Source organism: Hylobates moloch, unplaced genomic scaffold (assembly GCF_009828535.3).
Source record: "Hylobates moloch isolate HMO894 unplaced genomic scaffold, HMol_V3 SCAFFOLD_15, whole genome shotgun sequence".
In the NCBI taxonomy this organism is placed as follows: domain Eukaryota; kingdom Metazoa; phylum Chordata; class Mammalia; order Primates; family Hylobatidae; genus Hylobates; species Hylobates moloch.
This window is the reverse complement of record NW_026652290.1, coordinates 19,702,587-19,728,804: the sequence shown is the minus strand read 5'-3', so window position 1 is coordinate 19,728,804 and position 26,218 is coordinate 19,702,587. Positions and strand designations below refer to the sequence as shown.

Below are 26,218 nucleotides of genomic sequence, written 5' to 3'. Positions count from 1 at the left end.
GAAGAGGCTGTTGAATCAAGAATTCTACAGCATTAGAGGCAAAGGAAGGGACCAGTCCCTTGGGTATGTGAGGAGAAAGATCTTCTGCCTGCAGTTTAGGTTCACCTCTGCCTTTGATGTGCCTTCCAGGCCAGACTTAAACTGATATTCTTCTTCTTCTTCTTCTTCTTTTTTTTTTTTTTTTTTTTCTGTTCACCTGGCAAGAATTTGAGGTACAGCATGCAGCCTTCTTGCTGCTTCAGGCAAGTGTTCTAGCCAAAGCTGTCCAAAGCAAAGGCAGTGCTGAGCCTCAGCTCCTCCAGGCAGCTACTTAAAAAAGCTATGGGAGCTCAGTGGTTAAAGGGATTCCTCCTGGAGCCATTGCTACTGTCCCACCTCACCTCCATTCCTCATTCTTACAAACAAGGTCATTTTCATTGGATTTTGCTTCAATCTTATCTAAATCAGACTGAGTAATTCTGAGTCAGCCATTGTTTTCTTTCTTCTCTCTCGTTCCTACTGCATTAAATCTCACCGAAATCCTCTAAGGTCATGGGACATGAATGGAACTTGATACTGTTTCCGAAGAGCTGATACAGCGATTCCAACTCCTGTGGCTCTCCCCTCATCTTTTTCTTCCTTTAATCATTTCTTTGAATTGAAAGTGAGGAATCAGTGATAGTGTCACTGTATTTTCAACAATTTGTTACCTTTTAAAAAGTTTTTTTTTCAGGATTAAATCTGGATTAGAAACTAAAGTACAAGAAGAGGCGAATATTAAATGTTAAGGAGCTAGGAATAACATCATTAAACAGACATCTACAGCTGTAAGGGCCTGCATTTGACAGTCAAATAATCAAATTATTCTTAGGATCTTTTCTAACGATTGTATAAATGAGGAGCATGTGCTAGCATTCTGTTTTTTTGAGGATTACAGAGAAAAGGCTAACTTGAACTCTTGGAACATGTAGCACAGTGTGAGTACTTAGTTGACCTAGAAAAGCTCTCCAAGGGATCGAGAAACAATTAGAAATTTAAATGCATGAAAATGGAGACATATTTTATGTTATGTCAGATGTTTCAATTGGACTACTGGGGGGTAAAAGACCTTCTGTGACTTTGTTGGTGGTTTTTAAAAAATGCTGAATATGTAAAAGGAGATGTATTTTACGTGGCTTTTACTTTTAATCAAGAGATCTCAATATATTTTACAGGTAGTTACTCATATTTTAAAAAGAATTAAAATGACCTCCAAACCAGAAAGAAACAAGCAAAAATACTGGCCTTTTCATCCCGAAATTAAAACATTAACAAACATTTAAATAGAGAACACACATTTGATATCAACTGTGTTGCAGATATAGGTGACTGGGGGTTACATAAGTACAGGACGCAAACCTTACCCTCCAGAACATTACACTACTCCAGAAAGCAGTTCCTCTGTGGTCCCTGGTAACAATTATTGGAAAGTAAAAATCACCACATGGTCAATACGGATGATGGAGATGGGAGTTCAGAACAGCAAAAAGTTACTGTTATTAAGAAATGAGTTTACTGAAGGAGCTAATATTTTGTATGAGTTTTGAAAGACAAGGATTTATGACATTGGAGAAAATATAGCAACCATAGTCTATTTCACATGTATTACATTATTAATCCTTTAAAACTTGTCATTGTTCATGAAAAAAGTCCATTTTCCATCTAAGCCCCTTTTTGAAACTTACATTTTCCTTTTATTTGGTAACTAGTCAATTGACTTTCAGAGTGATTGACTGTATCTGGTGAGTCTTCATCTCCCACTCTAAAAGCAACAGTATGCATTAGAATAATGTCAGGCCTGCTCAAACAGATTCCTGGGCCCAAGCCCAGAGGTTTGATCGAGTAGGTCTGGAATGGGGATAAATGATTTATATTTCTAAGAAGTTTATAGTCGATGCTATTGCTGCTGATGTGGAAGAACCACTTCTCAGCATTCTGAAAAAAAGGTATTATTTTTTGTTCTAATGCACTTTTTTATCTAGGCATGGCAGAAACATAGGGCTTCTATTTTTCCTATGAAAAATACAATTTCCATTCTGGTAGATAATTACTGTGAAACAACTGATTTGTAAAGCAGTGCTTCACAAACTTTAATATAAATACAAGTCATCTGGGGGGTCCTGTTAAAATGCCTATACGAATTCAGTATGTTGGGGTCAGACATGAGTTTGCATTTCTAATAAAATCCTAGGTCAGGTGAATTACAGTAGGTGGACCAATGTGATAAAGAACATTGGACACACTGAGCATAGGATTTTAACAACCATATTATTGTTTTCGTTATTATTTTTGTTTTTTTCAGTTGCAAATGCGCTTTTATTTAGAGACATCTCAAATCCGAAATTCATCTAATTATTTTCACAGCTTAGCTTATATTATCATTGTCAACTACTCCCAATAGAGAAGTTAGTGTTCACAGAAAACACAGACTAAGGCAAAAGCAGGCCTTAAATATCTTCCAAATTAATTTCTTCACTTTATTTATCAGGACATTTTTCTAGTCCTACATGCGATTGGGAATAAGAACATAGTGAAATCACTAGAGATCACTTTTCTGTGTGTTTTTCAGGGTAGACTTGGTCTAAGTAAATAGGAGTTCCTTAAATAGTGGTGGCAGTTTATGACACCAAGGGAGCAGAACATTCCGTCTAGTCCTATGAAGATGTTAATGATCTTCACCTGCCTCTTTTTATGGTCATGAAATGAAATAGATTCTTTATAGCCCCACTGTTCCTAAAACTATTTAGTGATTATGAGGAAGCCCTGAAAGAAAGATGAGTCATTTCTTAAACTGTGCCACAAGATGTTTCATTTGATATCTTTGTTCAAACCTCTTCATAACACTAACTAGAGTGATGTGTACATCAAGACAGACATTTCTTTGTGTCAGTTTTATGTGAATTTCAATATAGCATGTCCCCAGCACATTCTATACCCTACAAATAATGAAAAAGGCAATTAATCTCTCCGAATCCTTCAGAAATCTTTAAGGGTTTCATGCAGGAGGAATCAGATCCTAATTTCAGTGAAGTCTCTGCAATGCCTAGTGAGAATATCCTTGTTCTCGCACTGCATGAAAGATATTTGGCGAAAGTTGCCATAAATAATAAGGGATTTTTTATTTTCCTAATTTTTGAGGATATATTTGTACCTATAAGAGGGAAAAATAGAAGAGCTCTTTGATTTTACAATCATAAACTTCCAGTCCTAACTCTTTCCATATATAAATTTAGGACACTTATGTTGTGCTTTCTCTCAATTAGCCATAGAAATTGGGGAAAAAATTGTTTTCCCCAAGCATGGATAATTTGTATATCTCTAGAAAGAGTATTTAAACCTCTTTGAAGAAGCCATCACTTCCTAGGTAGTTCTTTTGCATGCTTTAAACTCTGAATTGACCTAATGAAAAGCCAATATTTATTCTAAGGAAAAAATCTAATTTCACTCATCCACCAATGCATCAATTTATCATAGTGTTGGCCGGACTAAGCTTTTGATATTAAGTGTTGTGTGTATTTGTTGTGAAAAATAGGTAGAAGAAATTACCATTCTTAGAATTGTTGCATGTAAAGAAACCAATATACTTTTCTTCTATTGTCATAATTTCTTAGACAAAAGAAGCTATTACTTTCAAATAGCAACATTATATATTTTCAAACCAAAGGCCTTACATAAATTATATCACTTTGTCTTTTTAAAAAGATTCTATCTCTATATAATATGCACATAAATTAAAACCTGCTTTTTCTGTTTCCTTAGTCTTTAAGAATCAATCAATTATGTCACAAATTTCTTACGAAAGTGGCTGATATTGTCATTTCAAGGGACTGGCACTTAGAAAATTAACGTTTAAATGATTTTATGCCTAACATTTCATTAAATCCCAAGAATAGGCTTAATTAATATTTTATAGATTCTTTCTGCTGCTGATGGTTTGCGTGTCATTCTGACTCAAAAGATGGAACTCAGTCCATTTTAACATTTAGGTGCCAGAGACAAACCTACATTTTGCAAAAATAGGCAAGAGTAGACGTGAAGGGGCATGTAAAAATAAAAGAAGAACAAAGGAAGAGAAAAAGGGAAGCAGGACAGGAGGAAAGAAGTTAAGGAAGAGAAGTAAAAGAAAGAGAAAATGAAATGCTATGCAGAGTGGGAGCATGGATTGCCATCAAAACTTGCCTTGAATGCCACCCTGAAAATCTGTTCGTGATGCACACTTGGATGATAAATTAGAGCCAACTGTAGCTTTAGATATTATAGAGTGGTTTATTTCTAAAGGCAGAGTATCTACATGAGATAGTAGTTGAGCACAGGTCTTAAGAACCACTTTCAGTATGTGACCTTGGGCAAGTCATTTCACACCTGTGCCTCAATTTTACCATTTTTTAAATGGGAATCATATTACCACCCAAATTATAGCATTGCTGTGAACCCTAAATGAGTTTTCAGTTCACATAAAGCACTCATAAAGATTGGTGGCACAGAGACATCACTCAATAAATGTTAGCAATTAGTACAGATGAAAGAAGTTTGTCATTCCACCTCCAATGTAATACACAAATTAAGATGATGTTAAACGTCCACATAAATTGCTGCATGTGCACCTAAACTATATGTCAGTCAGAATCCCAGAAAGAAATACTGAACACTCAAAAGTTTGAATAAAAAGAGAATTTAATAGAGGGAATTTTGTAGAAATAGGAGCAGTGTTAAGGGGAGGATCTGCAAAGGGTGGTGAACAATTCGAACAGAAACAACAGGAATCTCTTACCACTCCACTTGGCCTGAAGAGATAAAGTGAAGATGCAGGGTTATCAGATCTAGGCAGGAGCTGTAGCTGTGAAGGAGGGCTTGTCTACAGGGCTCATCTAACAAGATCTATATTTATAGCCTAGGGTTTCTCAGCAGCTGCACTTTTGACATTTTAGATCAGATAGTTCTTTTTTCCTTGGGGATACAGGGTATTCTGCACATTATACCATGTTTAGAAACGCCCCTTGCTTCTACCCACTAGATGCCAGTAGACCTCAATCTCCACAACCAAAAATGTCTCCAGACACTGCTAAAAGCTCCCTAGGAGGAAAATTGCCACAGGTTGACAACTACTGCTGTAGCAGAAACTAGTTACTTCAGAACTGTAGCACGGCAGGAATGATTAGCAAGAAATAAATACTATCTCTCCTACTGGCACTGGGTGCCTCTTACTTACAGAAATGAACCAGTCAGACAGCAAGGGAACTTGATGAAGGAATCTAGTCATAGAACAAGCCTCCAAGCCTCCTTGGGCACAATGCAGGGCACAGAAGGGCGGTTAAAAGAACTGAAGGGGTAAAAGGAGGTTAGCCAATATGCAATCCAAAGACACGGATTAATTTAGAGTTGCCTGGACTCCATTTCAGTAGTCATGGTCCTTTGGGATAACATAGAAAGACAAGGAGAACTGCACCTTAGAGGATCTTAAGAAAATGTATTAATGCCATGGTCCCCAGTTGGATGCCATGAGAAATAGAGCCTAAATATATATAAATGTCTCCAGCTTGGATTTCAATTGGATGTTAAATGTAAGGCACAAGAAAGGAACAATTCCCCACATGTATAACGCCCTCCCAGTTCCAGCCTCATTTAAATGCTATAAAGATCTGTACTATGTAATGGAGAAAGAAGGAAGATGTTCAAGGAAGGATAAATGATCATGCTCCTGTAGGCTCTTCCCTAAATTCAGAGGTACTTTCTCTGGAGAAAGATCACAATATCTGGAGGCAGCCAATATAATGATCCTTGCAGTCTTCTTCTCAGTCCAGAATCTACAAATTAGATAAATGCCACCAAAGCCACCACTCAATTATTAAATTGCAGAATTTGACTTATCTCTCTTTCAAGAAATGTTTCTGGACACCTGCAGAAGAACTAACAATACTTTCTCACAAAATGCTTCATCAGCTGCAGCTACATTCCCTCCATCATTGTGACATCATCCACGTTTCTTCATACAAAGCCTTACCAGGCTATGGTGACAGTGCCTATGTTGGCAGGCTCGGGCTCTCAGAATGAAATACCACAGATGGGTTGGCTTAAACAACAGAGGCTTATTTCGCAGTCCTGGAGGCCAGAAGTCCAAGCTTAAGGTGATAGCAACCAAGGCTTCATTCTGAGGCCCCTTCTTTTGGCTAGTAGACAGTAGTGATCTCAAGTGTGCTCACATGACCTCTCCTTTGTACACATGGGGAAAGAGAAAAAGGGAGAAAAAGAACTCTCTAGCATTTCATCTTGTTAAGGGCACTCATTCTATTGGATCAGTTTGCCATCTTTATGACCTCATTTAGCCTTAGTTACTACCTTAGAGGCCCTATCTCCAAATATAGCCATACTGAGGGTTAGGACACATAATATTCTGCTCCTCTTCCCCAAAACTTTATGTTCTGTTTGCATGCAAAATAAATTTATTTCATCCAAGCATCCCCCAAAACATTAACTTTTTCCTGTATAAACTCTTAACTCTCAAATAATATCACTTAAATCAGATATAGGTGAGAATGGAAGTATATAGTTCATCCTGAGGCAAAATTTCTCTCTAGCTGTGAACTGAGAAACTAGACAAATTATGTGCTTCCAAAGTATCATGCTGTGACATGCATAGAATAGACGATCTATTCTAAAAGAGAGAAATGAAAGAAAGGAAGTTGTGATGGGTCCCAAAAAAATTCCACTACAAGGCAAACTCCTTTGGATATTAAGGCTCCAAAATAATCTTTTTTGGCTCAATTCCCGACTCTCCAGGCCTACATGGGTGGTGGTCCATTTTCTGGACCAACTTGGGTAGTGACTCCATATCCATGACTTTAGGCAGCAGCTCCACTTCCACAATTTTCCAGGCTGGGGTCCTGCCCCCAAGGCTGAAAAAGCCTGGCTTGTTGAAACCAAGGAGGAATCAGCCTTTTCCCCTGGCCCTATGGTGGGAGGGGCAGCCCAGATGATCTCTGAAGAGCCTTTGGGTCATCCTTCTTTTTTCTTCCCTTCTCTAGAAGGAAAACTTACATTGGCAGCTGGATAGCTCTATAGTCCTTGCCTGGTGGGATCCCAGAAGTTCAGCTTTCTTCATTCTTTCCCACTTTCTCTGTATCCCTTAGTTCAAACTGGCAGTGTTTCAGTTTATACAATTTTTTGTTTGTTTGTTTTTTTGTTTTGAGACTGAGTCTAGCTCTGTCGCCCAGGCTGGAGTGTAGTAGTTCTATCTCGACTCACTGCAAGCTCCGCCTCCCGGGTTCATGCCATTCTCCTGCCTCAGCCTCCGGAGTAGCTGGGACTATAGGTGCCCGCCACCATGCCCAGCTAATTTTTTGCATTTTTGGTAGAGACGAGGTTTCACCATGTAAGCCAGGATGGTCTCGATCTCCTGACCACGTGCTCTGCCCGCCTCAGCCTCCCAAAGTACTGGGATTACAGGCGTGAGCCACCGTGCCCAGCCTCAGTTTATATAATTCTATAATCACTTTATCAAGTAATGGTCCAGTCACAGCCTTATTGTTCTCTTTAGAACATGCTTTCTCATTTTTTTTCTTTTTTTTTGCAATATGCATGGGCTGAGAATTCTCCAAATCTTTAAGTTCTGGTTTCTTTCTGATTAATAATTTCTTCTTCAATTCATCTTTTGTATCTCATTGTTTTACTATAGGCAGTCAGGAGAATCCAGGATTCACTTGCAATATTTTGCTTAGAAATCTCCTTAGCTAAATATCCAGTATCATTACTAACAATTTTTTCTTCCTCTAAACACTGCAACGCATTCAGGTGAGTTCTTTTTACAAAGACTCCAGTGACCAATCATCTGTTCCTAACTTCCATCTGAGACCTGACCAGAATGACCTTTATCATCCATACCTCTACCACCATTCTGTTTATGATTGTTTATATATTCTCTAAAAAGAATATATATATATCTAGTGGGTAGAGGCAAGGGGTGTTTCTAAACACGCCACAATGTGCAGAATACCCTCTAACCCTCTTCTTTATTTGTGATTCCTCACCAGAATTAACTTTAACTTCTTCCATATTTCTACCAACAAACTCTTCATGACAACCTAGTATTTTTCTAGCATGTACCTCTAAACTCTTCTGGCCTCTACCCATGACCCAGATCCAAAACCATGCCTACATTTTTAGCTATTTCTTGGAGCAGCACTCCACTCCACAGTACCAAAGTCTCTGTTCATACGTTTGGATCATCCTAACTCGTCTGCATAGGCAAGGTGGCTTAAACAGCATACATTTGCTTCTTACAGTTCTAGAAGCCGGAAGTCCAAGATTAAGGTGCTATTAAGGTAGGTTTCACTCTGAGGACTCTTAGGTTGTGGGTGGCCACAGACTGTGTGCTCATATGACTGTTTTTGTGCAAGTACAGAGAGAGAGCTCTCTGTTATTTCTTTTCATAAAGACACTAATTCTAGCAGATCAGGAACCCACCTTGTGACCTCATTTAACTTTAATTACTTCCTTAGAGGCCCCATTGCCAAATACAACCACATTTGAGATGAAGGCTCTAAAAAACAAATTTTGGAGAAACACAAGTATTCAGTCCACAGTGCAAAGAGTGTTAATGCCACTAACTAGACAAAGAATATGAGAGCACTGTTTTTTTCCCAGAATAGGGAAGAATAAACTCCCTAGAAAATATATGCCACCTTTTATGTTCAGTGTGTCACCAAATCTTTTGTAAACCTTTTCATCACTTCCTACCTCCTCAATCCTAGGCGATAGACAGGAAGAGAATGCCATTCTATCATTTGTTTTCTTCTCCTCGATCTTCTGAGACTCTACTTGCACAACCAGTTAGTTCTCTCTTTTCCATCAGTCATATTACATAAACTCTACCCATCAAGGGGATAGAAGTGAAAAGACACTAGTAGCTTGTTGATGTTATGTTATTTAAACACAAACTTCCTGTTTCACATGACATAAACTCTATTTTCTAAAATGCTATGTAATTTATGGCTTTCATTAAAGAGTTATACCGTGGTGTGTAGAGCCATGTTCCCACCATGTTGCCCAGGCTGGTCTCAAATTCCTGGCCTCAAGCAATCCTCCCACCTGGGCCTCCCAAAGTGCTAGCACTTCAGGCATGAGCCACCACACCTGGCCTACTTAATTAATCTAAATCAATGAGTTTTGCTGCATGATGAGTTAAAATAATCATGGACCTGTTCATGTTTTCAGAACAATAAATACAAATTATCTGCTGTCCTTACAAATTGCACTTTGAGTTTCCATATAGAAGCCACATAAAATTAAATCATAATACACAGCAGAGAAAGCTACACACATTCATTGAAGTAGTTTGGGGTGAAGGGTAGTTAGTAATGAAATCAGAGTTTCAGAGGTGAGGGTAGAATTTTTGATAGGAAAAGCAGAAAAAGATTAGGGCAGAGAAAAACAAAAATAATATTATAGAAATGGTGTGGAGGTCTAGATGCCCAGAAGAGCTTATATTCTGGGTGATGGCCAGGAAAAATAACGAAGTACAGCGTGGTGAATTTATCTAACTCCCCTGGAGTATGTCAAACAATTTGGATATTCAATTTAGCTTCATTCTGAAATACGAGCTAATGGAGGTAGTCTGTAAAGGTAATGCTCTGTAGCGATGAGGAAGTGCAAGCATGTGACCATGAGGGTACATGCTGGAGCACGGTGTAACAGTTAGAGCCAAGTAAATAAGCCCTGTGATCTTTGGCATGGGTAGCGGATGTAGTTGGGGGTGAGTGAGTGGACAATTTGAGAACAGCTTTTGCAAGCTATTCTCTGTAGTCTCACACATACAGATCATCTCCTCCTATGATTTACTGACACAAATGGTGAATTTCATGAATTATGTGGCAATGCTTATTATTTCCAGTGTCAGAGGACATCCTTTTGCAGTCCCCCTACATATTAATATTTGAGCATCAGGTTGCTTTAAAGCAGAGATGATAAATTTAATGATCCTCCCCTAAGTTTCTCCTTGTCATTATTGCTTATTTGCTAACACTTTGGGGTTTTAATTCTTTTCCTTTTCCTTTAAATTTATCGCTTGATGGAAATAATTGGGAGGTTTGAATATTTTTCAACAGTGAGAGTCCTTATTAGCTTTTAAGTAGATAAAAATATCCTTTCTTCCCTATAGTGCAAAGTGGAATGGGCTATTACTACCATCTCAGTAAATTAAATTACTTAAAAAAAGAAAAGAAATAGATTGTGAAAGTGTTTAGCCAAAGGAGTTCTCCAGCTGGCTGAACATTTATGGGCACTTCGCCATCAATGCAAGGTAAATTCACCTACAAGTAGCTATTTAGAAAACATGTGTATAATGATGGCTGTTAAACTTACCCAACTGAATTACACCTAACTTTAGACAAAAGAATAGAATTTATACATAACCAAATTGATGGTAACTAAGAGACTGGCAGTTTAATCACCAACAAGGATATAAATAGGGCCAAGTGAAGAGGCTCAAATTGGTGATACAGAATAATTAGTGGTAATGAACTTAAGAAAAAAGAAAGTTTAGTTGGAGGCTCAAAAAACACAGGTATACACCGCATTTGGTGGTTTTGATTGGGAAGCAGCCTGCTTTGTTTTGAGTCAAGCAATCTCCAGGCAGGCATAGGGAATTAAATCATACTGTATACTCCCTGCTGGGCCTACATCTTTAGGCAAAAGCAACCTAAATTTAACATTAAGCGGTGTTGTCAACCTAGATTGCACATTTGAATCACCAGGGATGCTTTCTAAACATAGTGTGGCCTGGGCCATACCCTAGAAATTTTGATTTAATTGATCTGGGATAGGGACCAGACATAAGTATTTTTAAAATCACTACAGATTTATCAAAGTTGCAGCCAGGACTGAGAAACACTGCTCTAAAGGCACTTTGCATGGCTGAAGAAATCTCAAATGGCTCCTCTTGGCTTCTGAATCAGGGGTGGCAGGGGTTGTTTTGTTTTTCAGCAGCAGCTGAGAAAGCAGCCAAATTCATGACCTGTCCTTACACATCCCAGGCCTATGGTTAGTTTTCACTGCTCATAAGAAGGTAAAGATGATTTTTTTGCAAAACGCTAAGTCAGTGTTGGGCTGGGAGGTGAGGATAATGGCTAAAGTGATCAAGGGTGTTCCATTCTATACAAGGGCAAGTTGTGGGTGAGTTGGATACACCGAGATTTGACAATGAGTAGCTTTTTGATATGTACAACCTGGGTAGCAGGCTGTTTATGGTACATATGTGGCCAGCTACCAGGGTAGCAGTAGCAGACATGCTGTCTGTATATGGAAGCTACACATATCAGCAGTCTATCTCTTGCTGACTTCATAAGCACCCATTCTTTGGCTCAGAAACCACCTGATAAGTCATCTCCCTCCCTCTTCTATCCTTCCTTGCCACTTTTCACACATCTCCAATATGGCATTTCACCACAAGTGAAATTTCATTACAAAAATCTGCTTACATTTGTATTCCATATTAGACTACAGGTTCCTTAAGGTTATGGACAGCTTTAGTCATTCTAATATCTTTAGCTTTCATTACAATGCCAGGTATGCAAATATTTGTAGGCTGAAAATGGTGGCCTGTGATTCTAGATCTCCTGTTTTAATTTGAAAGTAAGAATGGGTGGGAGATAGTACAGAAAGGAAAAGGAAAGGGAGACGCTCACAGCTTTAGAGGCAAACTTCTTCCAAATACAACTCAATTCTCTAATAAATATCTCTCAAATTCATACATTCTTATAGCACATATTTATTGAAGCATTCTACACACAGCAGCAAACTTGTCATAAAAGTTTTCTGACATCGTGAAGCTTACTTTGGGGTAAACTATTAGCAAAGGAGAAACATGAGCATCATTAAGAATATTTAACATTTTTTAAAAATGCTATGAAGAAAATAAACAAGGAATTGAAAAAGGAAATGGTTTACATATGTGAATCAGGGTGGGGTGACATTTTAAACAGGTGGTTAGAGAAGGCCCCTCTAGAAGCATGACATTTACGCTGAAACTCAAGCCCATTGCAGAAAAATCGGGTTGAGGGGGGGAAGAAGGAGATCCCAGGCAAAGAGAATAGTAAATACAAAAGTCCAAGTACAGGAGGAAAAGGCTTGGTGAAATTGAGAAATAAAAGTCTTATTTTTAACTTCTACATACACACACACACACACAATAGGTGGAAAAAAAAACATTGTTTATGATTAGATAACTTGTGAACCTGACCCCTTTTACAAAATCACCAAAGTTCTCCCAGGCCTTGAGTTATAAACCATCATACACCCAGGGGCAGGTCTGCTGGCTTAAGAGTGTCCCTGTGAGATCGTCTCTAAAAGGTCAGTGGGCTTTTATCCTGCCAGATCATGTTTGATCTAATGACCTGAATAGTGACTTCAGCACTCCCACCTGAAGGTTCAAGTCTGACTTCCAAGTACCAAGGTTGTGTGAGTCCAGCTCATTGTCTGGGATGCACTGAGAGCTTTATTCTAGAGAAGACCTGGATCTTCACAGTGAAATCTGCAGTGCCTGCCAGCTGGGAGTGCTTTTCTACCTCGGCTTTACTGATTTATATTATGCAGTCTAAACCACAGGGAAGTGGAATTAGGTTTGTCTCATTTCGTCAGTTCTTAATAAACTCCTTGAGTACAGCACCCTTACTTTATTCTTCTTTATATACCCAGCTCCTAGCACAAGGCCTAACTCTCAGAAAATTGGCCCACAACCTAAATGATTTTAGATTTTTTAATGGTTAGAAACAAAAAAATCAAATGAAAATCAATATTTTTTAACACATGAACATTAAATGAAATCCCAAGTCAGTGTTTGTAAAGTTTTATGGAAACAGTCATGTTCATTCATTTATGTTTTGTCCAAGCCTATTCTCTCACGATAAAGGCAGACTTGAGTGCTTGTTACAGACTGCAGTAGTTATGATAGAGACTGTATAGGTCGCATGTCTAAAATGTTTACTATTGACCCTTTATAGAAAAAGTTTGCCAACCTCTGTGATAAATATTTACCATGTGAATAATGAAATGAACACATAAATAAATGAACTATTATGGCAAATTCACTTTCATATAATTACTCCTTAATAGTATACACTCTATGGCAGGGATCCAGGTATTAACCTAGACCTTTACACATTTTATTCAAAATATGAGACCAGTATTATTTGTGAATCATTCTGCCATGTTGTTCCAAAATCTATTCAATCAGAATAAAAATTTTAATTGCATTTTCTAAATGGGCTTCTCCCCTTTTTATAATTAAAAATACATCTCAATGCCTCTTTTCATGAGGACCAGCCAGTCTTCCAAGAAGTTATATTTGTAATCTATTAGACTCACGGCAATCATTTCACTGTATCAAGCATGTGTACGTCCTCTGCAGTTTTATTCCTTCTGTGTCAGTCTGTAGGTTCTAAACTTTTACCATGGGATATGCAATTCTGCTTTACAGAGGTACATGATAGAAAGAAATTCAATCACCTCCCTTACATGTGAATTTCATTTCACCTTTACATTTGTTAACTAATTTCCTGGGTTTTACTGAATGCCCACTGCACTGTCAGATTGGAGGCATTGGGAGGGTCATGAAGTGAATATATGTTCAAAATCTGCAAAAGGCAAGCAAATCAGTTGCATTCTGCTCAGGCAAGATGCATGTTCTTACGTAAAACAAGTTAAGGGCACTAGAAACGGTTTAATATAGATCCAAATTGAAGACTACACAAATTCATATGGAAACTGAAATAGGCTATTCTAAATATTTGGAGAAACTGCAAATGAACTTGGATGGGAAACTCTGTAATGCCGATTACACCTTCTTAGTACTGGCATTCCTGCTTTCATTTCCTTTTTCAAATTGCTGAGAAGGGATTAAAACAAACATATCTTAAATTGATCCTGTTGTATACACTGATAGGATTTGTTTCTGTTTGTTTACTTTTGTATGGGTTTAATTTTCCTGGAGGGAACTTGGGCCCAAGTAATAATCACTGTTTTCCGTTTTAGGAGAAACTTGTCTTCTGTATATCATTAAAACTTCTATAATTATTTTTTTCACAAAGGAGAAAGTTATGTGATTGGAAATTCTATCATCTCTATTTTGTAGTAAGTACTTTGGAGGGAAATTTATGTAGATTCACTTAAATAGGTTGTTTGCTTACAATGCACTATTGGGGAGACTTTACTCGTTCTAATTTAGGGGCCAGAGCTACAGAAGGAAAGCCTTTAGAAATTAATACCAGCTAATTAATCCAGCTCATTAGCCTAAAACCTCACTGAATGCTGCGAGTGCTGCTAATGTAATAAGCTTCCCAGTTAATGGAGTCAAAGCTAACTTCAAAGATGGCCTGTACCTCATTCATTAACTTAATCAACTCTCTGGGCACCTCACAGACAACAAATCCTGGTAGGAGAGCAATAAAGATGGAAATGGATGTTTTGTTCTCTTATCCCCTGACTTAAAATTTGGATAACTGTTGAGTACACAAATAGTACATGTTCCCACCTCTAAATAACAACAGGACAAGACAAACAAATGCTATAGAGAAATTTTTGTCAAAATGAAAGTTTAAAATTGTCCCAATAGTCCAATCAGTGTAAAAAGCCAACATCTAGTGTGTTGAGTATCGTACATTTTACATGCTCAATCTACTATACACATTTTAGCCCATAAGAAAAGAAACAGAAATGAGGCATCAATTTGCACCACTGTCTTCTTTTTTCCTTTTTTTTCTAAAATAAATGTTAATAAATTTAATGAATTATTCCATAAATTAAATAGATTATTTTTTAGATTTATTATTTATTCCATCTTCAAAACAAAATAAAGGGTATGATTATTGTTCTTTCATTCAACAAATATGTGACTATCTACTAAGTATCTGAGCAATGTTTTAGATAAGGGAGTTCAATGAGAATACATTTTAAATTGTTTCTATTTTCATTCATTTTTAGTAAATCTTGCCTTCCTCATCTTCTTTTGAATTCTTGAATTTTTCTTATTTCTGGAGATTTTTTTCTATTATAGCTTCTCTTTAGGGAGGGAGGTTTTTGTGTATATCAAATATTAGGAGCTCAGAGATTGCATGGGCCTCTATTCAAAGAGAGGTTTGGTTTGATTAATGAAAGAAAAAACTGCTACTGGTGAAGGTAGATGAACAACAAGAAATAAAAGAGCAGGGAGAGAGATTTTGTTTTAGGAAGTCACTTGAAGTATTACCTTCTTTAAATATGATGATAGAACAAATCGAACTCTTTCAAATTGTTCAAAGAGGTTTATTCTAATTCAATATGAGAGAGCACAGCCCGGAGAAAAGATAAACCCAAGAAGCCTTGAGTAAGTGGTCGCTAGGCAGTCAGAATGTAACTCTGTTTTATACAATTTAAGGAAGCAAAGGTTACAGGCAAACTCATGAATCAATACATGGAGGTCATTCATTGGTTTGGCCCAAAAAGGCAGAATATACGGAAGCCAGGGCTTACAGGTCCTAAGTGGGTTCAGAGATTCTTTAATTTGCAATTGATTAAAGGAACAAAGCTATGTCTAAAAACTTGAAGTTCATAAAAAGGAATGTTTAAATTAAGATAAAGAAGTCTACCAATTTATCATGTGACACTGTGCCAGAGTCAGGCTGTGAGAGCAAACCACAGCATACTGGGTCAAAATGATCTGTAAGGGTGCATGACTTAATCCTTGCCTGGCATGGCCTTAGGTCTTGCCTATAATTTGGTATCTTATTGCCACAAAGCATCTGTTCTTTCAGTCTTATGATAGCTTTTTCAACATTAATGTTGGTCAGTTGTGTTTAAACTTCCCCAGGGAGTGGGTATAATGAGGCATGTTTGACCTCCTGTTTTGCCATGGCCAGGAACTCAGTTTTTTTCTAGGCCCCCTGGGCCAAAAGAGGGTCTGTTCAGTCAGTTTGGAGGGCTTAGTTTAATTTTAGTTTACAAATAGAATGTGAGTTTCCGGGTTCAGATATGCCCTTGCTTCCCTTAGTATTCTATAACGTGAACCCTGTGAGTAAGGCTGACGCTCCTTTTCTTCCTGTAAGTCCAGTGCTCTCTCCCATTTTACACAGGTTCAGGGAACTGCTCAAAACTCTGCATTTTTCTCCTTCTTTACCAGCCCTGGATACACCATGCTAGTGAGAGATTCATAGTTTTGCAAATAATTTTTCTCCAGTTTTTTCTACAGCTGCATCGAACGATATGCTAGAACATTTTTTTGTTAGTATATTGTCCTCTTTGTCTTGCAGAAGTTTCTAAGAGTTTTGGATTGGTGATGAAAAAAGAAACATGGAAAAACTAAAAGCACTTCATTTTACAAAACTAATTGGAATGGGAAATTGGAGTTAGTAATCACAGATCAGGACTCAAATTTCCATCTTAATACAGAACAGTTAACTTTTGAGCTTAAGGTACTTTCTCAAAATAGTGTTGTAAAATAAGTTATCTAGTCATCAGAATAATCAATTTTTAGTTGTCTGGGAGCTGTCTTATCTTTGCAAAACTTCCTCCCCATGACCAGAACTGAGAAGTTGATTAAACTTTATCTATATAAATATTGAACATTGTAAGTATAGTAAAATGGTTCAGGGATAGACTACTTAGATAAAATAATCAAGATATTTTCATATATATTTATGAAAGTGGTACCAGGGACCACATAATATAGTCCCTTTTGGTAATGGAAGCTGCTCTATTGGTTTTACTGTATAACAAATCACACCAAAACTGATTGGCTTACAACAGAAAACATATATTTGAGTCTGTGGAGGTTGGCAATATGAGCTAGGCTTAGCTGAGCAATTCTGCATATCTAGGGTCTTTTGCGGACTTTGCTGTTGTGCACATGTGCTTGATGAGCTCCCGTGAGTGCTGCAGAGACTGGGTGGTCTAAGATGCCAGTCATTCCACATAGTCTCCATCCTCTGGCAAAATAATCCAAGCATGTTCACAGGGTAATGGCTAGATAGGTTAGGCTCCTGGAACTCACACAGTGTCACTGTCACTGTGTTGTAGTGGTCAAGAGAAGTTACAAGGCCAGCCTGTATTCTAGGCAAAAGAAAGTAGACACCTCACCTATTGGTGAGGGGTGGTAGAAATAACTGTAGCCAAAATGTAATCTACCATGAGTGGAATACATAAAACTTGGGAGCTTTCACACTTACATGTCTGTCAGGTGCAGGAAGCCATTCAGCAGCCAGGATATGAAGATAACATGCTGAAACTATCAGGCACATTTGATTGACAGGACCCTGACAGGACCCTGATGACATTGTGTTCCTAGGTTCAGTTGTTCCTAATACTCAGTGCTATCTTTGCTCATCCTTTAGTTTAGCCATTATATCCTTTCCTGTATTCTATGAGCCAATTAAATTTCTCTTTTGTTTAAGTTAAATGAGTTGAGGTTCTATCAGTTTAATAAAAGTTCTTGAAAAAAACCAGTACCCAAACTTGTTTACATGTACTTATTCCTTGTCCATTCTTGTCACATACTAATATAGCCAGTAGAATAACAGCTAAGTTGTATATTCATTTAGCTATGGACATTCATTTTAAAATTAATTTTACTTTCAATAAGTGAAGTGTCTATCTTCACTAAGCAATTCAACTGCATTGAATTCTTCATCTGGATTTATATAGTGGTACTTTTTAAATGCCCTGAGTAGTTAGACACTATCCTTTAATTCTGAAAATTAGAGACGAAATGTCATTTAGAAAATTGAAAATCAACTTTTTATGACTTCAGTTGAAAGAACTCATGCTGAAATGTGAACAATGTTCATGAAAAGTTAATAAGACTAATGATAGTCCATGGTAATTTTAAAATGATCCGACTCTTAAACGACTTACAACTAATGCTAATACCTTTGAGAAAAGAGGGTCACAATATTGGAATTTCATGCTCATAACAAAACTGAACTTCAAAAGCCTTTCACGATCATATATATCAAGAGTCCATTTCACATTGCTCTCACATTTACTATACAGACACGTTCATTTCTCACTTTAAATATAATTATGATAGATGTAGAATTATGGGATCTGAATCAATTTTCAGATTGTGAAACTCCACATAATCCTCTATAATTACCCTTCCTCCCAACATTGAAAAATACGCTCTCTCTCCCTAACTTCTCTTTTTGAATCACTAACACCATGAACCCCTATAATTGAAAAAAAAGTGTCACTTTTAACTTTCTTCATTGTATTTGAAGAAAAAAATACTCTAGTTGAACAATAAATGATGTTTTTAGAAAACCAGAACATACACAAAAGTTTCTTAGCTTCTTAGCACAGAAAATAGGACTGAAGGGCTTGTTAATGAGCCAATCTATGAGCCATCATGTGCTAGCATCTCTCTAAATGGAAACTGTAAGACAAAAGACATGTCACCTTTCAAGAAAGACACTGTCAGTGTTGAGTAAAACCAGAGTGTGACTATGTCCCTTCAGTGTATTCCTTCTTTGTTCAGTATCAGGGAATACTTTCAGCGTCTTCTGAAATTTATAGAGGTCAATGAGTTGTCATTATTATCCCTATTTTCAGAGGAGTTACTTGAAACTCAAGAGGATTAAAGTGACTTATAATTAGTCATAATGGTTCTTCCCTTTCACAACCTACTTCAGATTTAAACTATCCCTGAATGAAAGAAAAATTTAATGTGATTTATGTTAAAGTGCTCATATACTTCAGAGTAGCAAACAGCAGAATTTCAGAATAGTAGAATATATTTCTCTATGTGATTTTTAAATTCTATGCTCCACATCCATTATCTGTAAATAAAGTTCAGCTTCCAATGCAGTCAATGAGCAGTCAAGTGTGCTAACGAGGACATCTTTAAATAGTGTTGTTCTGCTGTGCTATAGAGTGGAGCTCATCAGAGAGCTGATGGAACACAGAACCATTTGGAGAGGCTCTGAGAACACATTTACAAAAATACCAAATCTGAATTAAGCAAAACTTAAGAATACTTTGTTTTGACTACTGGAAAGGAAACAATGACACACACAGGGACCCAGGTGGTTAATGTACTGTACAATATTACTGTAAAGTACAAGACCTCAGCCTCTAAGCTCCTCAGAAACCACGAATTCAGTTGATACATAGCGCCCTATAGAATAGACTTGAAGAGTAAAAGAGCAAACATTTCAGATACTCTTTCAAAGCTTGCCAATGCATTTGGCTTTTGAATTCTTGCTATTGGTCTGCTGTGCAGGAGGGAACTTTACAATGGTTTTTACTCTCCAAGAGGTTTTAAGCCTGTCTCAATTACAATAGAGAAAATGAAATGAGCCCTTTTTTTAGTGCTATAAAAAAATAAACTACAATTGTAATAGCAAAACGAATTTTCTCAGTTCAGAAATGGTATAATATGTAAACCTAAAGCTTTGCAGTTAATGCAGGTCCCTTGACTTTTGAGTCAACTCAATTTGAAGACAAATACCATGATTTCTTAGCTATGAAATTGTTCTCTCCCACTATAGTTTAAATTAAAAGGCTTTACGTAAACATTGCAAATTCAACAATGTTCACTTATGATCTACTTATTTTCATCTGTAGATTCATCTGGTTGTGCAAAAAGATCCCTGAGGCCCTTATTTCATCTCACATTCACTGTTCTATACATGTTTGTGAATTCAAGTATCTCTTCTTTGTGAAGACCCTTGACAGTGCTACAAGACGGTGAACAAAACTACAACCCATGTTTAATGTTCATGTTGATGTCTTTTAGTAATTTGGCTAATTTGTAGAAAATTAGTCATTTATTTAAGTGAAAGTGTAGAATAAATATTCTATAATCAGTGAATATTGTTTCCATTTGGAAATAACTTGCTGAATTTTTATGTGATTTTCAAGTTATGTTACTTCACCAGTTAACAAGAGACTACTAATGGGCTGTATTACTCTTAGGAAGTCCCTTTTCAAAACATTCTCCCTGCTGAAATGTCAGCACAAAGTGTCTTCCTACATTTCGATGCTTTCTTGGAGTTTAAGTGACCCATGACACCAATCACACATATCTCCAGGAATCTGACACCCTGAAAAAAATCCTATGAGGTTTCCTAAAATAGATCCTGCTGGCAAACATTTTACGTCTGAACCTGTACTGATTGAAAGAGGTCTCACTGAATAAGAAATAATAAAAACAAAACAAAACAATAGATTTGGGGTGAGGTAGATTAGAGCTAACTTGTATTTAATATCTAGTAATTCGGCCATGTCACTTTACAGTCTGTTCCTACCTCTGTCAGCACAGAAATTAAGGTCCAATTTTTAAAACATCACTTTATCAATCACAACTCTGACCTAGTATGTATTTTTTGCAATTCTCCTTTTTACAGAATAGAATGGTTATTCAAGATTTTATCAATAACTTGTTTGATGAGAAATACTCTTGTTACTATTTCATAAAAGACTTCCTGAAAATAGTTTTTACCTTCCTTTAGAAGTAAAACAACAACAAATCAGAAACAAAGCATTACATATTGATTTAATCTTCCAACTCATTGTGAAAAACAGTGAACTATACAAGTTAATAGAAGTGAATAGTAAAAACAGAATGGGAATTTATCTAGGCTATTGCCAGTCACTGTAAAATAATTGTAATCTGAATATGTGCTTTGATCAAGTATTTTTTCAAAAACATGGTTTACCATGATTCCCAATTTTCAAAATTCAAAATATGACCCAGTACACACATTGATATGCACATACATAAATTTAAAACAAAACTCTTATGAACAACTTAGCCTTACTCTATACTCCGATACTTTCTATTCTAGCTAATTTAATTTTTTAAATGCTTATTTGGATTCACAAAATTGATTTCATAACCTACTAACGAGTTGCATTCGCCCACAGAAAACATTGCTTTTAATCTAAGTCTTAAAAACTGTGTGGAGGTGACTTTCCCCTTAATAAGCAGAGAGGTGTTAAAAATATAATTCTCATACAAATAGAGTGAATTTGTGTCAAAGTTGTATTAATCACGTTAATAAAAATGCCAGCAAGAAAATACTAGAGCTAGTTTTAAGAGCATTTGAGGAACCTGAATAGTAAACAGACGAATGATTTCTAAAAATAAGTTTGCTGAATTATATTTAAGACTGGTTAACTCCCTGCAGTATAGGGAGCCATAAGACCTCTGGTAGTTAACTCTAGTAAATTATAAAATCAAAACAACTTAATTTCTGCACTTTTAGATACAGAAGGATTCAAACATAGTCCAGTCGGGAGACTGACAAAATATCAGTTATTTCAAGAAAGAAATTTTAGAAAGAATGCTAACTGGATATAGAGTTATTAACCAAGTTTATGCAAAGGCTAAGATATTGCCGTTTTATCACAGAAACAGCAATGTTAGGAAGTAGCTACCACCCTTACAGGGCTGAGGGAATGAAAGGAAGATCACTAAGGTTTAAAAGCTTGGAGGAGAAGCTTTGTGGTGATAAACCTCAAATCCCTCTGGTGCTAGCGCTGGTGTCTCTGAGGAGGGCTTGATGAGATCAAATGTTGGATATACTGCAAATGTTGGAAATACTACAAAGAGGCAGCACCTGCTGCTATGGGAATAAATTGATATAGCCAGAATGAAGACGTGCCATTAGGATAAATTCCTGGAGCAGGAAGAAACAAAACAGGACACCAACAACGGGAGCAATTCCCTCTCCCTGCCAAGTCTTGCCATCTCCCTCCACTGGCAAAGCCTAACAGGAAGCCACAAATAAAACAGATAAGTGGTTTGCAAAGTCCAAACCTCAGCATCCTAAAAGCAACCACAGAAGGGAACTTAGAGCTGAGAGTCAATAGTTTAAAACCTGCCACAACGTCTAACCTTACAGGGCAATGGAGCCTTTGCACTTTTCTTATCTGCAGATTGTTCATCAAGAGTGTCAAATTGTAACTCACAAGTATGAGAAATATTCTAGCATGAGAACAACAAGTAAGCAAGTATCATTTGCTTTTTTCTAAATTTGGAATATATTTATCTTTAACAGAAATGTATGGCTTAATTAAAAGCTCCACGAAAATTCAAAATTATTATAACTGATATTTTCTGCTTTTTATATTAAATGAATTTCTGCAGACCATTACTCAGGTCTATTATGCTAACAATAGACACATATTTGGCTTGTTACCTTGAAAACTAATAATAACATTACATATTATGAACATAAAGATGTGCCTTCTCCCACGATTCCAGAGTTCTTTGGTCCAGTATTGATATGTGATAGAGTGTTATAATTAATCTATGGGAAATTGTGATTATTTTTTAAAACTAAATAAAAGTTACACATGATGATAGTAAAGATTTCAATTGTGTATAGATATCAAATAAAAAGTTACATATATGTTTATATATATAAATAAAAATGTAAATATATTTATTTACACAAAACAGATCATACCATACATTCTTTTTCACCTTATTTTTCTACTTAGTACCATATCTTGCCATATTACAACAGATAGATCCTCCCCTATATTGTTAAGATCTACATTCAAATGTAGGATCTACATAATCAATTTTAAAATTCCTTGGGCATTTAGGTTGTTTCTAACTTTCTGTTATTGCAATGGCTAGCTAGCTAGCTAGCTAGAGCAATAAAAAGTTGAAAGATACTGTTTTATGTACAAAGTCTATACACATAATATGCTGACAAAACAATATTGAGTTAAATAGTAATCATGATTTTGTTAATGTTTATTTGTAGTTGAATTTGTACCTGATGACTTGAAACAGCACGAAAGAGAACAAAAACACAATCTGATGAATGCTGTCCTATCTTTCCAAAGCAATTTTATAATCAACCAATCTTTCTATTTCTCATATCCAGATGCCACACCACATGAAGCCCTTGCCATATTACAGCTATGACCAGCCTGTGATTGGGTACTGCCAGGCCCACCAGCCACTCCATGTCACCAAGGGCTACGAGACAGTGTCTCCAGAGCAGGACGAAAGCCCCGGCCTGGAGCTGGGGCGAGACCACAGTTTCATCGCCACCATCGCCAGGTCGGCAGCACCGGCCATCTACCTTGAGAGAATTGCAAACTAACGCTGAAGCCAACTCCTCACTGGGGAGCTCCATGGGGGGAGGGAGGGCCTTCATCTTAAAGGAGAATGGGTGTCCACAATCGCGCAATCGAGCAAGCTCATCGTTCCTGTTAAAACATTTATGGCATAGAGAAAAGAGAAAGAAAAAAAAAAAACTGCTTGAAGAGGGCAGCGAATGCACCTGCAGCATTACCGGGAGGACTGCAGAACTTTCTTTGCTTTAAAACATAAAACAAACAAACAAAAATACTCCCGGATGTAAATAGTAAGAGTGTCAAGTTCTTATAAAAATAGATTTCACCCTAGCTACATATAGGTTTGTTTGTATATTTGATTTTTCTACACTGCATGGTTCCTGGGCTGGAGAACCACAGGGGAGCAAATAAACAGGGGTGGGTGGGAAGCTAGGGAAACAACAGTTTTCCTCTTTAGGTGTGTGTAACTCTCACAGATTTTATTTAAATTGCTTTCATTTTTTTTTCTTTAAAAATGTTGTTTGTTCTTATTTTAATTTTTTTCTTTCCTGGTCAAGTTTCTAATACAAAACATGAGCATTAAAGCTTATGTTGTACCAAAAGAAAATGTGCTTTACCATGGACCACAGAGAAAGTTGACCACAAAGTTTGACAAAACTACTGGAAAACCCAGTAAGTCTGGGTGAATGACCCTTCATGACAAATGCCATATATGGTACATGATAGAAGGAATTTTGTTTTGTCCCATTGGCAGCCCTCACTGTGTAAGATGTCTGAGAGAGCCATGAAGATCTCCGAATGAGAAGACCAGCATAATCATTCTCATGTGGACTAAGGCTATAAGAGAGACATGACCATGGGCTCAGTGAATGAAACTGCCAAGCTGACAAATTTCTAAAAACAAAATAATGTGTAACATTGCTTTTTAAATTAATTATCAATTAGCTTTTGTGTAGTTTTTATCAATAAAAGAAAAAATATTGAAAAATAAATATATTATTTTGTGGTTGGTATACCACAGCCCACCTAATGCTGAGTGCTTTATCTGTATATTGTGGAATGCTTCTAGTCTATATCAGGGTACTTCAATAAGAATCAGTTGGTATCTATCAAGTGTTTTCTGTGTGTTCCATGGTCAGATAAGAAGGCCCTGTGAAGTGTAGAAAAGGAATATGAGATGTGGTTTATGCCTGATATGGTTTGTCTGTGTCCTCACCCAAATCTAATCTTTAATTGTAGTTCCCATAATCCCCACATGTTGTGGGAGGGACCCAGTGGGAGGTAACTGAATCATGGGGGTGGTTACCCCTGTGCTGTTCTGGTGATAGTAAGTTCTCACAAGGTCTGATGGTTTTATAAGGGGCTTCCCCCTTAGCTCGGTTCTCATACTTTTGCTCCAGCCATGTGAAGAAGGCCGTGTTTGCTTCCCTTTCTGCCATGATTGCAAGTTTCCTGAGGCCTCCCCAGCCATGCTGAACTGTGAGTCAACTAAAATTCTTTTCTTTATAAATTACACAGTCTTGGGTATGCCTTTATTAGCAGCATGAGAATGGACTAATACATGCCCCGAAACATTTCACAATTATTTTCAGAGCTATGTGACCTTACTCTAATAAAATTCTATAACAATATGAGAAAAAGTAAGTATCCATGGAAGGATTAGAGGTTGTCAGACCTTATAAGTGAAAGAACTGTGTGGAAATTGGTTACTAACTAGGAAGATGGATAGCATCACCCATTTTTTTTTTTTAACAAAGGAGATCACGGCGTGCACATCAGTTGAGACATTTTCTCTCAACTTCTTTTGTGTTGTAATGCTACATCTTAGCAATTCTCTAACAGTGGACATTCTCCTGATGTGTCCACTGGTGTAATTTTCCTAGTTTTATTTTTAAAACTAAATTATACTACAAAATTTATGTCACCCTTTATTTGGACAAGTTTCATATTTTAAGGCATGCTCACTTATAGTGGCCCTGCTGAGTGTTCCAGAACCAAGTTAATAGCTGCCATCCATTTAATTCCAAATTCTGCTGAACTAATAACAAAAGAGCCTTGTAAATACCATCACATCACAGCAAACTAACTGAACATGTTTTGTTTCTTCTCCCTCAAAGAAGTTCTGTTTTACTACCACTTTAAACAAGGCTTGAAGTTAAATTCTATCCCAAATGATTCAAATAGTATGTCACATTAAAGGAAAATTCAATTGAGGGAAGTTTTTTTCATGTTGGAACACAGGGCTATTGCTGTTGAATTCTGTTATCTTTCCTCTTAATTTATATTCTGGGTTACATGTGTTTTCTTTTTTTTTTTTTTTTTTTTGAGATGGAGTCTCTCTCTGTTGCCCAGGCTGGAGTGCAGTGGCGTGATCTCGGCTCATTGCAAGCTCCACCTCTCCGGGTTCACGCCATTCTCCTGCCTCAGCCTCCCAAGTAGCCGGGACTACAGGCGCCCGCCACCATGCCCAGCTAATTTTTTGTATTTTTAGTAGAGACGGGGTTTCACCGTGTTAGCCAGGATGGTCTCGATCTGCTGACCTTGTGATCCGCCTGCCTCGGCCTCCCAAAGTGCTGAGATTACAGGCTTGAGTCACCGCACCCGGCTACATGTGTTTTCTTAACCATTTAAGTAGAATCAATTTACTGTAAGTTTAAAAATTCAAGATAATTCTTTGGCACTGTGATTTTGTTTTCAGAAACTGTTCAATACATTTGGAAAATGTCTTCCCAAATTACAAGGATTTTTTGGTGGGGGTCTTTCTGAACTACAAGGATTCTCTTAATCCTTCTCATCTCTATCTATCCAATGTCCTCCCATATACCATATCCACCACACCACCCCTTCCAGAATTGATTTATGAGAGGTCACACATGAAAAATCTCAATCAAATTTGGCTGATGTCAGCTCTAGTTTTAATTCTGTTTCTTATAATCAAAAAAGTCATAAATACATAAGACTCTTCATGTTATTTAAAACTGCCATATTTGGCCAACAGTTGCGTGAAGGTTAATATGAAATAAGTGAACTACTAGCAAAACAGATAGTATAAAAAAGTTGCGTCCTATTTATATGAAAACTTTCAAAGAACTTATTTAAAATGTAATTTATGTATGCCAGAACAGTTTACACTGAGCTCCAG

At 37.0% G+C, this 26,218-nt stretch overlaps 1 protein-coding gene across 4 annotated transcripts; it reads left to right on the top strand.

Annotated features, from left to right (window-relative positions):
- The first annotated feature begins 6,048 nt into the window (after nt 1-6,048).
- On the top strand, nt 6,049-24,096 carry LOC131381385 (leucine-rich repeat transmembrane neuronal protein 4-like). 4 transcript variants are annotated; one of them, XR_009210111.1, is made up of 3 exons: nt 6,049-6,143; nt 14,041-14,139; nt 22,881-24,096. XR_009210111.1 is itself a non-coding variant. In XM_058429011.1 (3 exons), exons 1-3 carry the CDS (start codon nt 6,066-6,068, stop codon nt 23,862-23,864), a joined length of 291 nt encoding a protein of 96 aa, XP_058284994.1. In that variant the 5' UTR covers nt 6,049-6,065; the 3' UTR covers nt 23,865-24,096. The 4 variants fall into 4 exon arrangements, 2 of the variants coding, with proteins under 2 accessions (XP_058284994.1, XP_058284993.1); XM_058429011.1 differs by lacking the exon at nt 14,041-14,139 and having other exon boundaries at nt 22,881-23,059; nt 23,831-24,096; XM_058429010.1 differs by lacking the exon at nt 14,041-14,139.
- Nucleotides 24,097-26,218: the final 2,122 nt, after the last annotated feature.